A 15,169-nucleotide genomic window follows, 5' to 3' on the forward strand; every position below is an offset into this window, starting at 1 on the left:
GTATGACTTTAGGCAGATCTTCTGAGGGAATTAAGTGCTTGATTCTGGCTATGTTCCTCAGATGAAAGAATGAGGATTTGATTGTGGCTGATACCTGATGTTTAAGTGTCAAGCCACTATCCAGGACAACACCAAGATTCCGCACATGTTTAGTGTTTTGTAATTCTGAACCCCCAAGCGTAAGTCCTGTTGGTTGGCTATGCTGTAGCCCTGTCCTGTGACCTATCATAAGAACCTCTGTTTTATCAGGGTTCAGTCGCAGCCAACTGGCACTCATCCACTCCTGAAGCTCAGCTAGGCAGCCATTTAGGGTTGTTATTGGGTCATTTGTACCTGGAGCAAAGGACAGGTACAGTTGTGTATCATCTGCATAGCAGTGGTAAACCAGGCCATGACGTCTGATTATTTCACCCAGTGGCAGCATGTATACTGCAAAAAGCATGCGAGATAGTATAGAACCCTGTTGGACACCGCATGGAAGTGACACTGGTGATGAAGAGTTTACTCCAGAAGAAACTCTCTGTGACCTGCCAGTGAGAAATGATTTGAACCATCTAAGGACTGTGCCATCCAGTCCACAGAAATTTTTCAGGCGCTCAATTAGAATCCCATGGTCCACAGTATCAAATGCTGCTGAGAGATCCAGAAGGATTAAGATTGAACAATCACCTCTGTCTCTTGCCATCAGAAGATCATTAAGCACACATACCAGGGCTGTTTCAGTGCTATGTCTTCTCCTGAATCCTGACTGGAATGGATCATAAATATCATGGGTAGACAGGTGGGTTTCCAGTTGCATTGCCACCACTTTCTCAATGACCTTTCCTAGAAAAGGAAGGTTTGATACTGGTCTATAGTTGGTCATGCAGTCGGGGTCTAAATTAGGTTTTTTAAGAAGTGGTCTAACAATTGCTTCCTTTAGTGGTTCTGGAAAAATGGCTGTTTGCAAAGAGCATTGAACTATTTTTGCAATTGTGATACCTTGGGTAGACTTGGAGGCTTGATATACCGGGGTCCACTTTTTGGCTTCTATATGGGGTTAATCTAGTTTCAACAGGCCTCCATCACTTAAATTCCTTGCCCTCCCTTAAATTTTGTCTATCTATCTGGGACTCATGCCAAACCCGGTATGGTTCATCTTCCCCCATCTCTCCCCTGGTCCCGTTGTAGAGTAATCCAGATATCTTGCCTGGGGTTTCCTCTCCCCATTTTGAGCTTTGAGTGCAAGCTGGGATTAGACTGTTACACAACCTTAAAATTTGTAATACTTGGGCCTCCACCATGGCTGATATTCAGCAAAAATTCCCCTCCTTCCGCCCCTCTTATTTTAATTTTTTCATAAGTCATTTCCTTTTGTCCCTTCCTCAGGCGGCTGCTTTACGCTCCCCTACCCCTTTTAAAAGACTTTGCCTTTGTTCCCCTCTCTGCAAAGGTTTGATTTCTATTATTTATAATTTATTGATTGATATCTGTGAGCCTCAGAGAGGTCATACAAGAATGGGAAAAGGGATTTGGGACCACCCCCCAATGAGTCCTGTTTGGAGGTGGTTAGAGAAGGTATTGCCATGAGCTCCATCTCTACCAAATGAAAGAAACTGCATACAAACTTTATTATCAGTGGTATTACACACCAGACAGACTCTTCAAAATGTTCCCTACCTCCAATCCAAATTGTTGGAGGAACTGTGGTCAAAGAGGCACTCTTTTCCACATCTAGTGGACCTGCCCTCACATTACCCCATTTTCGACTGAAATCCTTTATATTAGTAACTCTCAATCTGAGCAAAGATTTACCCTGGACCCCTGGTCTTTCCTGCCCTCTCGTCCTTTCCCAGATGTGAGCTCGCAATCCAACAAATTGTTTTCCCATATTCTGGCTGCGGCGAAATCCCTAATCGCCCGTAATTGGAAAACCCATGTTCCTCCTACACTTCAGGTCCTAAGAAATTATGTCTGGCATATTGCAAGCATGGAAAGTATTACTCACTATCTGCATGATACACCCCATAAGTTTGAACTTATATGGGCTCCCTGGATTCATAGAGAGGGCAGTCACCGCTCTCCCCATTCTGGACCAGTTCTTATCCCGTGACCATGGAGATCTCAAACTATGCTGTATCCATCTTCGGGCCCTCCCCGATGGATAAAGCATCTTCGGTTTATGCAAGAACTATTTAGCTACTTATATCTTTTTTTTGTGACTATTTTACCCTTCTACTTTTCACTTTTGGCTACTGCTCTAGGTCCGTAATGTGCCTGTCCCACCGCCCCCTTCCCTCCTTTTCCCCTCTCCTTTATTAATTTTTTATTTTTTTTTCAAAATTACACAAAAACAGAGGAAATGATGGTATTTGTTTCTATGATATCATCTATTGTTGTGGTTTTCTTATAAAAATATATATATATATTTTTTTTTTACATTTCCATATAGGTTCTTTAGTTATAATGCAAAAAGTACACAACACAAAACTGCATTCCAATACCATGACGACAAAATGCTCTACATAATTGCAGACAAGCCTATACATCTTGTACATATACAATGAGTTGCACAGGAGTCTGAACTATAATGAATACTTACTAGCTACTAAAAGCAAGCGCTCCGCTTCAGCTTCCGTTTGCGTTCCTTTTCCATGCTCCTCATCTATACAGCAATTGAGAGCCTGGCTAGCTTGATGAATCACAGTTTGCTGCATATTTATCTCATTATTCAGTATCTACATAAATTACAAAAAGAAATGTGCTGCGTTGTATATAAAATTGTGATATTTCAAGAAAAAGAACAGTAGGTATTTGCAAAACTAATCCCACTGCAAAGTCAGACAGACACCCTTAAAGGTGTGAATGAAGGGAAAACAGACACCACGTTCACACAGCAAATACATATTAATTTTACCATACAAAAGTTGCTGATACACAGCTACCCTTTATTACCTACCAAGGTTTTCAAGCAAAAACTAATAGAAACAGTATTGTACATCTACAAAATTGATTGACAATTATTAAAATTCCTGTACAGAGAGCACAGACAATACAGTATATGAAGTGCAAATGTGATATTATTTCTGTCACCAGGGTATTTCCCCTATTGTCATTTGATCTGGTAGCCATTTTGTTCCTGCAGAGATTACAAACAAGGTGCTCGTTACCCTGATTGCTCAAAAGCCCCTTGGGACAGAATAAAGCTAGGATGCTTTGGAGTTTTTGCTGTAGGAGTAATTTTTATAAACCTACACAAGGAATTCCTATAAACCAGCTACTATGTAAAAGTTAAGCAATTAGACGAGACCTGCATTTATTCATAGATAAGTCTAGGTAGGTCTTTCCCTGCATCTATTCTATGTGTTGCAGCTTAGGGGTAATATAGCATATGCTACCCGTTAAATTACATATCTATCACTTCATTTTGTCATGACCAGCAAAATGCTGCCATCAACTGAGAAACACCATGAAAAAATATAAATATATATATTTTTTGGATTGTATTTCAGTGTGAAAGACTACAATTTCAGAACTGTATTTTTTTTTTGGGGGGGGGGGGGGGGGGGGCTATATACCCAAATTTGCAAAACACATTTTGAGTTATCTTGTCTACTTTTTTTATTAGAGCACTTTGAAACTGCTCGTTTTTCCATTTTTCACCTAAATTGACCTCCAATAGCTCTGGTGGGGAGGACCTGATGCGAGATTGAAATTTCGCAGCATACACAGTACTCTGAGGGGTAACTAAATAAAATGTGTAGTTTGATATTTCATGTACATAATATTACCAAATATTACATTAATTCGCCTGTAGGTAAATATTAATTAAAATAGACTACATTTATTTTTTTTGTCAGAATGTAAATAGTGATTAACAAAGGCAGAAATGAACAAGCCATTTCTGCCTTAAGCAAGCTTCTTTACATTCAGAAATGTCAGCGGCTATTAAGGAAGAGACAAAACACCGACCATAACTGTTGGTGCTTTTACAAATCACCTGGCACCAACACATATGATGCGACCGGATAGGATGCGAACGCACCAGCTGGGCTTTAGCTGACACAATCTCATTCGATGCATCCGTGCTGCATTCCGTCAGTTATGAAGGAAATGTGCAGAATGGATTTCCTCCTCCTGCCCCTGGGAGTAATGTTGCGTCTGAGACTGCCGGCATCACTCAAAATCGCACCCCAGAATGCCATGCAAACAGTTCTCCAGGGTGGATGTGCCTAAACCAAAAGGGCTGATCTCGTGTGCAGAGATCAGCTGCAGTAGGGGGGGAATGATGATCGGTCCTCCCGCCTCGCAATAAGGTGAGGGGGTTACGCCACAAAGGGCAGCCATTTTTTTGGGCATCATGGGGATGGGTCGGGGGGGGCGATATTAAAAATCTACAATTGCATATATAGTGACACATGGGGGAGTGGGGGCACTAACAGTGGGGGTCCATTGGCACTGGTTACCAGTTGGGGGGTGTGGGGTGGTGATGATCGGGCCATTTTGCCACTGGGAGAGATTTCTACTGGGGAGTAGGAAGTGACTTTACAATGGGGGCCTAGCCTATGCACATAGGGGTGTGTGTAGGGGGGGGGGGGCAGGTGTGTGTGTGTGTGTGTGTGTGTGTGTGATAAAGCAGCACTCACAGGACTTGAAGAAAAAAATAAAAAAAGACTCACAACTCCAGGTAGTCGAGAGTGTTTTCTTCAAGTCCTATATATATATAGTGGTCCCGCGCGGCGCCCTGCCCTCCTTCTGGAGGGCAAAAAGCGCCCTGCCCTCCAGGAGGAGGGCAAAAAGCGCCCTGCCCTAACAGCCTGCAGGAGCCGTTCTCACCCGCGGGACGCAGTGTCCCACGGGTGGACAAACAATCGGTGACCCGGTCACCGCCGGGGAATAGACGCCGGGCGCATGTGCCCGGCGTCTATTCTCCCTTTCTGCAGCGCTTGGGGGCAGACCGGCATGTCTGTAAGCGCCGGGCACGCCCCCAAGTATGACGAAAAGGGGACGCGTCTTATAGACACGCCCCCTTTTCGTAACCACGCCCCCTTTTCGGACGCGCGCGCACAACATTGCCCTCTCTAGCTCCGGCGCCCTGCCTGCCGCCGCAGCTAGAGGGAACACACACACACACACATATATATATACACACATATATATATATACATATACACACACATACATACATATACATACATACACACACACACATATACACTCATATATACACACACACATATATACATACATCCCTATGTCCAGTTGGCAGTTACAGTTAAAATGGCTGGAGAATTGTATGGAAATAGGAAAAATCAAACTTTGTGGTAGTACCTGCCATTAATTTTTTTGCTCCAGATGCTTGAAAACAGGACATAACAGGCATGCTGCTGAAGCTTTGATGTCGTATAGCATTTTCTTTGCTAACTGACAATGCGCATAATATGAAAGCAGCGTGGGAAATTTTTTTCATTATTGCAGTCTGAATAAACTACATTTATATTTATTAAATGTACTAATCAAACCAAGATATACATTACATTTCGAAATACTGACCCTAGGAGAAACCCAATGCAGTAGTTTTGGCTGGGACTCTGTATTTTCCCCACAATACCAGCCAAGAACCAATGCTAGGAGATGTTGCTTAGGGAATATGGGAATAGATGTGGTTTCTGAAAAAATCTGTGCCAAGAAAATATTTATATACTTATGCCAGAAATAATTAACTTTGAGAAACAAAAAAAAAGGAAATACCTGACTTATGGAAATATGACATGACTAACATTATACAGATCCTATGACCAGCGTATAATATGGCTACCACTGTCAAGTACATCATACAAAAAACTTCCACTTCTCCATTGGATTGCAAAATTAGGAAAAAACTTTTAGCAAACGTTGAAAAAAAAAAAAAAAAAAATTGTAAAAATGCCTTTTTTTACATAAACTGTTTATTGTATTCATCATGTACATGAAACACTTTAAAAATATGTTAACATAAAACCAATCATTGTATACTTCTAATAAGGAATAACCAGTACAGGTCCCTCAAACCCTCAAGTTCTCAACAGGTCATGTTTTGAGGATTTCGGTCTATGGAATAAAGTGGGATAATTACTGACCCAGCAAAACAGATTAACTCAACTGTGCACGATTAAAGAAATCCACAAAACATGACCTGTTGGTGGTATTTGAGAACTGAAGTTGAGAACTTCTAAATTAGTATTTCTTACGATTTTTGATTATACCAATACAATAACTCCATCTAGAGGCAACGTGTAGAAGCACAACACACATTTACTAGCATTTTCTGAATACTTAAGTTGAGGGTCAGGTTAAAATCCAAAAATGCTGTTTAAGATGGTTTTTCTTTGTATTATTCCATCTCAGCCAAACAAATGCCAATGAAAGAGGAATTAAATGTCATTATGTAAGTGAATCCCTGTCTTCACTAGGCACTTTAAGACCAGTTTTGGGTATTTAAAATAAACAAAACCCTGTAGCACAATTTTTCTACTTCCTTTAAATCCATTTTCTCCAAAAACGATTGGGGAGGGCAACTGATCAGGAAGGATGCAGTATATTTAAAACAAAATCCTGTTTTCATTGGAACCATGGTAATGCCCCAAAGCTGCCCCTACAGTAGGGTAAATGCTGAAGATGCTGGGCTCAACACCATCCATCTTAAACTAGCATTTTTGGACGCAAAAAAACATAAAACTTGTAAAAATTTGTTAATGTATGCAGAGCAAACCATACAGCTGCTCCATTAAGGCCCCATGTCATACTAACCAGGAGAAACAAACTGATCTGCTAGACTGCGTGCGCACACTTTCACAAATGCTCCAACATAAACCTGACAAATAATCCACTTTGACGAACCCTCGTTTGAAGGGATAATAGAAGACTAAAGGTTCATTTGCTTTGCAAAGCTCTATTTGCACAGTTTAGGTTTTTGAAGCTCTGAGAACTTCCACCAGGCAAGGGGATAATTCCTTTTAATTGCCAAGATTTAAGTGGAAAATTAACAAAACTTACAGCTGAAAGGAGGGTATAGTTTGATTATATATTTGTATACCTCCAACATGACCCTTTCCAGGAGGGACAAAATGCTCCCTCAATGCTCATTAATTTATGATTGTCATCACCTGTGTTGAAACCCCTTTCTTATTAACTAGTTCAACACATGTGACAATCATCATAAATTATATATTTTGAGACCTCCAAGACAGATCCCCAAACTCCAAAATGCTCCTTGCTGTAGACATGGCCAAAAGTAAGGTAGTCTTCCATGTAAGAAATTTCAAATCTGTTGACTGCAAGGGTTCAAGAAGAGTATGTTGTAAAGTGTTTCAAAATTTAATTTTAGCCCCAAGGAGAAGTGGGAGGAATGTATGCAGCACTCCTTATACACAAGCCTTAACTTTTCAGATCATTTGCTGAAAGATTGCAAACAGTTTTGAGATATGAACTTTTAAAGTATCAAACTACTGTCCAGAACCTCTGCAAAAACAAAAAGTAGAGATACTTTTAACACAAGGAGATGTACATCTTCCTGACCCTATGCAAATATTTAGCCAAAACCATTGTCTCAACCAGTCAGAAAAACTGTTTTCCAGAAATATGGTGGCTTCAACTGCCACACTTGATGATGAAACAGTTCCTAATCGAACAGGTCCCATCATACAGCAAGACAAAACAAGGAGCCTGCTGCAATATTGATAATGGTAGTGTACAACAGCCTCTTGGTCAGTCTATCACTACTATAATTGTGAACAGTCTCTTCACTTTCTGAAGAATCTGAGAGCACTGCTATCAGTGTTAACACCAAAAATTCCTTTAGATCCATGGTTCGGTTCCAGCAATGCTCTACCTTGAGTTTAAGGAGATGCCTTCATACAGGCAATACTTCCAGATGAAGAGACCATTCTCCGGTGTGCAGGGATGGTCTGAGAAAATCTATTTCCCAGTTCTCCGCCATTGTTATGAACACTGCTGAGCTTGCTGGAACAATGTGTTCCATCCAATGCATTCTCCTGACTTATTTAATTACCAAGGAGTTCATGATGCCTCCTTGACATTTGATGTATGCCACTATAATGGCATTGCCAGATTCCTTATGGTACCTTGTCAAAATTAGGACTGTCATCTGTCTGAAGCTTTTAACACTCTTCTCAGTTGTAGAACATGTATGGAGAGCATTGACACATCCTCAGCCCAAAGGACAGGAAGACAATACTAAAGAGCAACAGCCTCAGAGCCCTGAACGCTGGCATCTGCTGTCACTAATGTCCAGCTCCAAATGGTGAAGGGATGTGTGCCAGTCGCTCCATCAGAGGAGCGACAGGCACACACCTTAAGGACAGTCTGATGAACTGGCTGGTCAAATGATGGCTTGACTCCATTTTGCTAGGAGATTGATCTGGATTGCCCTTGAATGAAACATGCAAACTGCGCCACCATAAAAGTTGAGACCATCTTGCACCAGACTTTTTATACAAAACGAAAAAAAAAGTCATCATCCATTTGAGACAATACAAATTGTTTTGTCTCTATACTAACTTATGCGGTTTATTGTAAAAATTAAGTCCTATAAAAATAATTTGTTGGGCAAGTACTAGGTTAGATTTATGGTAGCTGATGATGCACCCATGAGAATCAAGAGTCTGTACTATCATTTGTACATGGTCAGAGAAAAGATGAGGATCATGCCTTTTTTTTTCCAAAGGAAATTGTATTAAATGGATGAAAGACAACAGGCAAATGACCTATGCAGAGTGTTGGAGCAAAAATAAGCATGAGCCATGCAAAATAATATTAGGATAGGTAAAATCGGTTTATAAGGAACTTGTGTACTATAAGGGGGTTTCACCCGGATTTTGTACTTTACAGAGGAAAAAAAAAAATGAGAAATAGATAGGAAGAATAGAGATTTATGAAAGTAATTTGGGGAAGTTGGGTGGCTGTCCATAACTAAAAAGCCAAAAAAAAAAAAAAAAAAAAAAAAAGAAGAGGAAAGTGTGTGTGGGATTAAAGAGAAAAAGGATGAGGGTGAGTTTTGAATTCAGGACATTTCTATGTATCTACCAAATAGCCTACCAGTCTCAGAGATATTCAATTAAATGCTGGGGGACATGAGAGTGTCCATGGCTCCCATGTTTTGGAGAAACTTATGGAACTGTTCCTGAAATTGTAGATATATATGCCATATTTTGGCTATGATCTCCCCCATGGTTGGGACCTCTGTTTTCGTTAAATGCAAATTGACATGTGGCTGCCAGGAATGGAATCGATATGAATGACAGCCGGACGAGAGCCCGGCGATCGAAATCCCGATGCCGGCAGGCCGAACAGCGTAGATCCCGACGGAGTTAAGTACCTAACCCTCCCCTCTCCACCCCCTAACCCTCCTTTAGGGGTGCCTAACCCCCCCCCCAGTGCCTAACCCTAATCCCCACCCCCACCCCAGGGGTGCCTAACTCCAACTTCCACTAACCTAACTCTGTCCATGGGATGCCTAACCCTAAATCCCTCCGGGGGTCCCTAAAACTATCCCCATACTTACCCCCGGCGTTGGTCGATCGATCCGATATCCTGTCAGGTACCCAGCATCGGGATTAACATAGGCGTCGGTATTTCAACGCCTATGTTAGATCCCTTGCCGGGATTACACTGTCAGGATTGTGACCGGCGGCCGCAACATGACTGCATCCCGCCACGAATACATGGGTCATTCCATGAAATATAGGACACAATACATGAAAACTACATTTCACATAACCACTAACATTTTAGTATATTTATGCTGCTAAACGATTGTAGTATATTAATGTAACTGTCAAAGTGGCTTCAGATGTAGTTAACATTGGTGACTGGTTCAATGTTGAATATGATAAAGTGTTACCCAGGTGAGATCAAGGTCATCTGAAATGGTGAATACTTAGTGAGCACAATGGAGCAAGCTGGCAGTAACCTGAAATGGCCATCATCACCAGTATTTTATACATCTTCACAGTTAATCAAGCAGCACAGACTGTGTAATGGTTAGCATTAGTGCCTCACAGCACTGACGTTGTGGGTTCAATAAAAACTACGGCCCTAACGGTGTGGAGTATGTATATTATCCCTGTGCTTGTGTGGGTTTCCTCCAGGTACTCAGGTTTCCCCACACTCCAAAAAAAAATACGGGTTGGCTCCTGACAAAAAAATTAACACTAGTGTGTAAGCATGTGGTAGGGAATTTAGATAGTAAGCTGCACTGGGGCAGGGACTGATGTGAATGGCCAAATATTCTCTCTGTAAAGCGCTGTGGAATGTGTGCGCGCTATATAAATTTCTGGTAATAAACTAAATAACCCTACATTGATTAATTCATGTGGTAGCGTTCCCGCTAGGCTGTTTTAGCGTGGAGAAACATGCGGTGATCCGGTCACCGCCGGAGAATAGACGCCGGGCGCATGCGCCCGGCATCTATTCTCCCTGTCTGCAGGGCTTGGGGGCTGCCCGGCGTGTCCGTAAGTACCGGGCACGCCCCCAAGAGTGACGAAAAGGCGACGCGTCTTATAGACACGCCCCCTTTCCCGGTGACCACGCCCCTTCTCGGTCATGCGCGTGCCGAAGGCGCGCGCACGGGCATGCCCTCTCTAGCTCCGGCGCCCTGCCTCCCGCCGGAGCTAGAGGGAACACTATGTGGATTCTACAGGTTTGAGTAATTTGTATCAGAGCCATTTGACTGGGGACAGAAATGTCACATTTGTATGTAACATGAGTCACATGTAAAAAATGTATTAAGTATAGTTTGATTAACATTCCGTTGTTTGTGTGTTAATCATAAGTTTAAGGTCTTAGAAGTGTATAATCAATCAATGATGGCGAGTGGCATCAGGAACATGTATTGGTAGCAGAAGAACGTGCAAGTCCAGTATAGAGTGAGCAAGAGGATTAATCTCATTCCACAAGGGAACAAACTTTGGGCAGCTCCACCATGTATGCAGAAACTTCCTAATGTCCAAACTGCATCTCCAGCACAAATTGGAGATTTTGGGGTACTTTTTTTTTTTTATCCTTCGAAAAAACCACCTATAAAACAATTTGAGTTATCTTTTGTGTGTACACATATAAAGCTAGATGCCATGTTGCAATAGATATCGTTCCAAACTTCATTATCTAAAAGTTTCCCCCAAGTCAACCTCCCATGCTTTCTGGTGTGGATCCTTCGACTCTGAACTTGGAAGCATAAGTTCTGTATACAGTATGAATTCCCTTTGTGCTCATACCCCATAAAATGAAGGACTCAAGAGAAGTGAGCTCTCAGTTAGTAGCGACTTAATTGTTGAGTGAAATAGTTGTAAATATTGAAAAAAAAAAAAAAAACTGTGGGGGGTGGAGGAGATAGATAATGCATTTTGTATAAATTTAAATGTGGGGAATATTAAATCTCAGGTAATTTCATTCATTACTCTAACTCCTCCATTCTGCCAGTGTATAAAAGGTAGCTGGACTACAGCCTGGCTGAAAGTCAGGGTTGTAAAAGAGTGATTATTTCTACTTCAGGGTCCATAGGGGTCCACAGGGTGACCTTGGGGTATAGCTGGATCCTGGATCCTCGGGCACCACGGAGTTAAAGCTTTTAGCTGCTCCCAGGATGCACTTGGGCCCATCCTCCTCTATACCCCGCCCCCGAGCAACATGCACCTCAGTTTAAGCTGGTGCCCACCCTGCGGGGTTTACAGGAGCAGCCCCCTAAAGCTTTTTATTTTTTAACTTAAATTAATTTTTTATTTTTTTTTACTACAGTTTTTTTCTCCAGAGCGGCAGCGATGGGCTGTCTGTACAGACGCCCACGCTGCAGCTCCTTCTCCCTGCTGGTGCCGCGACGCCAGTACTGAACTGGGGATCGCGGCGGGGGAAGCCAGAGTCTGTACTAGCCGGACTCTGGTTTCCCCCGTGACTGCTGCCGGAGACGCAGGGGAGATCAAGGTAAGCTGCGCACCGCTGATTAGCGGCGGTGCGCGGGTTCCTTTTAAACGCAGTCCCATGCCCCCGGTCTAGGGGACAGACTGGGGGCGCTAGCGGCGGGCTTCCCCTCCATTGGAGGCATACCCCGCCAGACCACCAGGGTGAATAACGCGGTAAGCGGGATGCCGGCAACCCGGGGGTTAATATGCTAGCCAGGGGAGGAAGCCTTCCCTGTCTAGCGGCTCCTCCCCTCAGCTCAGCGCGCCTTTCAGCTAGTAGTCTGGCGTCGCTGAGCTGCAGATACTCGGCCACTCCTCCTCTGAGGTCTCCAGCAGCCATTTTCTCCAGTGCACGCGGACCGGTCCCCCTGTGTACCTCTCCCCTGCAAAAGGACAGTGTACACAGCACTATAGCCCTCCCAGACACTGAATCTGGGCAGGTTGATTGTAGTGGAAAGGTGCAGTGAGTATATCTTCCTGCATGGTATGTGACTTTTGCTAGTGCTGCCTGTCTGTGCTAATTTCTACTTACTGTCAGCCGATACCTATCCCTTTCCTTCTCCTACAAGCCCTACAGGTGTGCGGGGGAAGGGTGTTTCTACTGACCTCACTTATATAGATCACGTATTTGTGAGGTCCGTCACATACAGTTGTGTGCTACACAGGGCCATATTGTGGGCTGTTGTCCAGCACACTGGTGAGTGCGCACGTTTTCTTCCTATGTCATAACTGTATTTTTAATTATATAGTCTGTCATGTCTGAGGAGGAGATTGAGCACTCCGTGGCTCCGGTATTGTTCTCCTGCAGGCGCTGTTCTGCAGGAGTGGATAGGGAGGATTTGTCACAGGACGGCCTGTGCGGACGGTGCCAGGCGGTCCCTGGTACGTCTAAACCTCCTATGTCGCAGGAGCCACCATGGGCGATGTTTTTCCAGGTGCTGGTGTCCATCGCGGACCGTCTGTCGGTCCCGACTGCCGTCCCTACTAGGGCGTTGCCCCAGCCTACCATCCCCCATTCCCCGGGTGTCCCACAATTATTGCAGACTCCCCCTGGGTTTCAGTCTGTTGGTCCCTATGCAGGGTTGCCAATGTATATACAGTCCACCCCTGTGGCGCAGCAGGCTGTGGTGCAGTTTCAGGCTCCTGTGGCAGCTCCTCCACCATGGGTGGATGCGCTTTACCACTCTGTCCAAGATTTGGCGGCAGCATCTTCGGCTTTTCAGTCGTTGTTGCGCAGTGACGTGCCCTCCAGGGCTACGCGCATTTTTCGGACTCTGAGGGGTCCTTGGATGATGGTGAGGTGCAGGATGACTCAGCCTCAGATGCCTCAGTCCAGGAGGTAGACACAGTCTACCATCAATGTGCGGGCTCTGGTTAGGGCGGTGCGGGCCATTCTTCTTATTGAGGATGAGGCACCCGCTCCCAAGTCGAGGTATCCTAGTTTTAAAAAAGCTAAGGTTACTTCTGCAGCGTTCCCCTTGTCTGATCAGTTGACGGATCACATGGCGGTGGCCTGGCATACGCCCAGTAAGCGATTCCTGCCACAGAAGCGGTTGGCGTCCAATTATCCGTTTCCGGAGGCGCATTGTAAGAAATGGGAAACTCCGCCTGCGGTCGATTCCCATGTAACACGCCTCATCAGGAGTGCAACTTTGCCATTGCCGTCTATATCCTCGCTGAAGGATCCTACGGACAGGAAGGTGGAGACTTGTCTAAAGTCTATTTACTCTCTCTCAGGGGCTGTAGCCCGGTCGTCCATTGAGGGTTGGGCCAACGCCTTGGAGGATACGTTTATGGATGAAGCTCCGGATGTCCAGAGGGCGTTGTTAGGACAGATGAGAGATGCCGCTTCCTACATTGGAGAAGCATCTTTGGATGCCAGCCTGCTGACCTCTAGGGTTTCAGCGGCAGCAGTGTCTGCTCACAGATCCTTGTGGTTGAGGTCTTGGAGAGCAGATGCTGATTCAAAGAAAGGCTTGGAGGCCTTACCTTTTAATGGAAAGTTACTATTTGGTCCGGACTTGGACAAAATAGTAGATACCCTGGCAAAATCCAAGTCAGCCTTCCTCCCTTCAGCTACGACACCTGCTAAAGTCCGGAGCTCGGCCTTTCGCTCCTTTTCGGGTTCAGGGCAAGGCAAAGGGTCAGTCCTTCCCGAGGCAGTCCAAAACCAAGACCGCCTCAAAGCCAAAGAAGCAAGCCTGGAGTGCTAGGCGCCCTTCTTCCAAGCAAGATAAGCCTTCTGCATGATGGGACGGGCCTCCCTCTGGGGGACGACAGAGTGGGGGCCGATTTCTTCAATTCGTCCAGTGCTGGCACAATACCACCACAGATGCCTGGGTGCGAGAAGTGGTCTCCCAGGGGTACGCCCTGTCTTTTCGGCACAGGCCACCTCGCCAGTTTTTTTGCACGAGTCCTTCTCAGGAAAAAAACAAGGCCTTGCAGGTTCAGGAAGCCATAGAGGCCTGCTGACGGCGGGGGTCATTATACCCGTACCACAATCTCAACGTGGGATGGGGTATTACTCTACGCTGTTTCTGGTGCAGAAACCCAATGGCTCTCATCGCCCCATCCTCAATTTGAAGTCCCTGAACAGGTTTCTCAGGGTTCCCAAATTCAGGATGGAAACTTTGCATTCCATCATTCTGGCGATGGAACCGGGGGATTATATGGTCCCCCCTGGATATCCAGGACGCCTACCTCCATGTGCCTATAGCAACATCGCACCAACGGTTTCTGCGGTTTGCTATTCTCCACAACCACTACCAATTCAGGGCTCTACCCTTTGGCCTCTCCACGGCACCAAGGGTATTTACCAAGGTGATGGCGGTCATGGCGGCTCACCTTCGGAGCCAGGGGATAAGGTTGCTACCGTATCTAGTCGACCTCCTCTTGCTGGCAAGCTCCCCGGAGGTACTGATCCAGCATCTCCACCTGACGGTCGCTTGTCTACAGGCGCACGGGTGGTTGATCAACTGGAAGAAGTTCTCCCTCATCCCATCACAGCGGATAATTCATTTGGGGGCCCTGCTGGACTCTCGTCAGCAACGGATTTTTCTGACTCCAGAGAAGGTCTCCTCCTTACAGCTGCGGATTCACAGTTGTCTGAGCAGTAGCAGAGTGTCGGTGCACTCAGCGATGAGAGTTTTCGGGTCCATGGTGTCGGCATTCGACATGGTGGAGTTTGCCCAATTCCATTCCAGGCCCCTGCAGAGGCTGATTCTTTCGGAATGGAA

The 15,169-nt window shown here is 44.8% G+C and overlaps 1 protein-coding gene across 2 annotated transcripts in view; it reads right to left on the bottom strand.

The window, feature by feature from the left end:
• Nucleotides 1-15,169, bottom strand: part of ANLN (anillin, actin binding protein) — a 108,238-nt gene that overhangs the window by 50,120 nt on the left and 42,949 nt on the right. For both annotated transcript variants that reach the window (XM_088476028.1, XM_088476027.1), the window contains exon 13: nucleotides 2,582-2,717. In XM_088476028.1, the coding sequence (XP_088332154.1) occupies nucleotides 2,582-2,717 (136 nt within the window). The remainder of the gene's footprint in view (nucleotides 1-2,581; nucleotides 2,718-15,169) is intronic.

The sequence above is a fragment of the Taudactylus pleione genome, unplaced genomic scaffold (assembly GCF_031769625.1).
Source record: "Taudactylus pleione unplaced genomic scaffold, aTauple2 ptg000181l, whole genome shotgun sequence".
Lineage (NCBI taxonomy): Eukaryota > Metazoa > Chordata > Amphibia > Anura > Myobatrachidae > Taudactylus > Taudactylus pleione.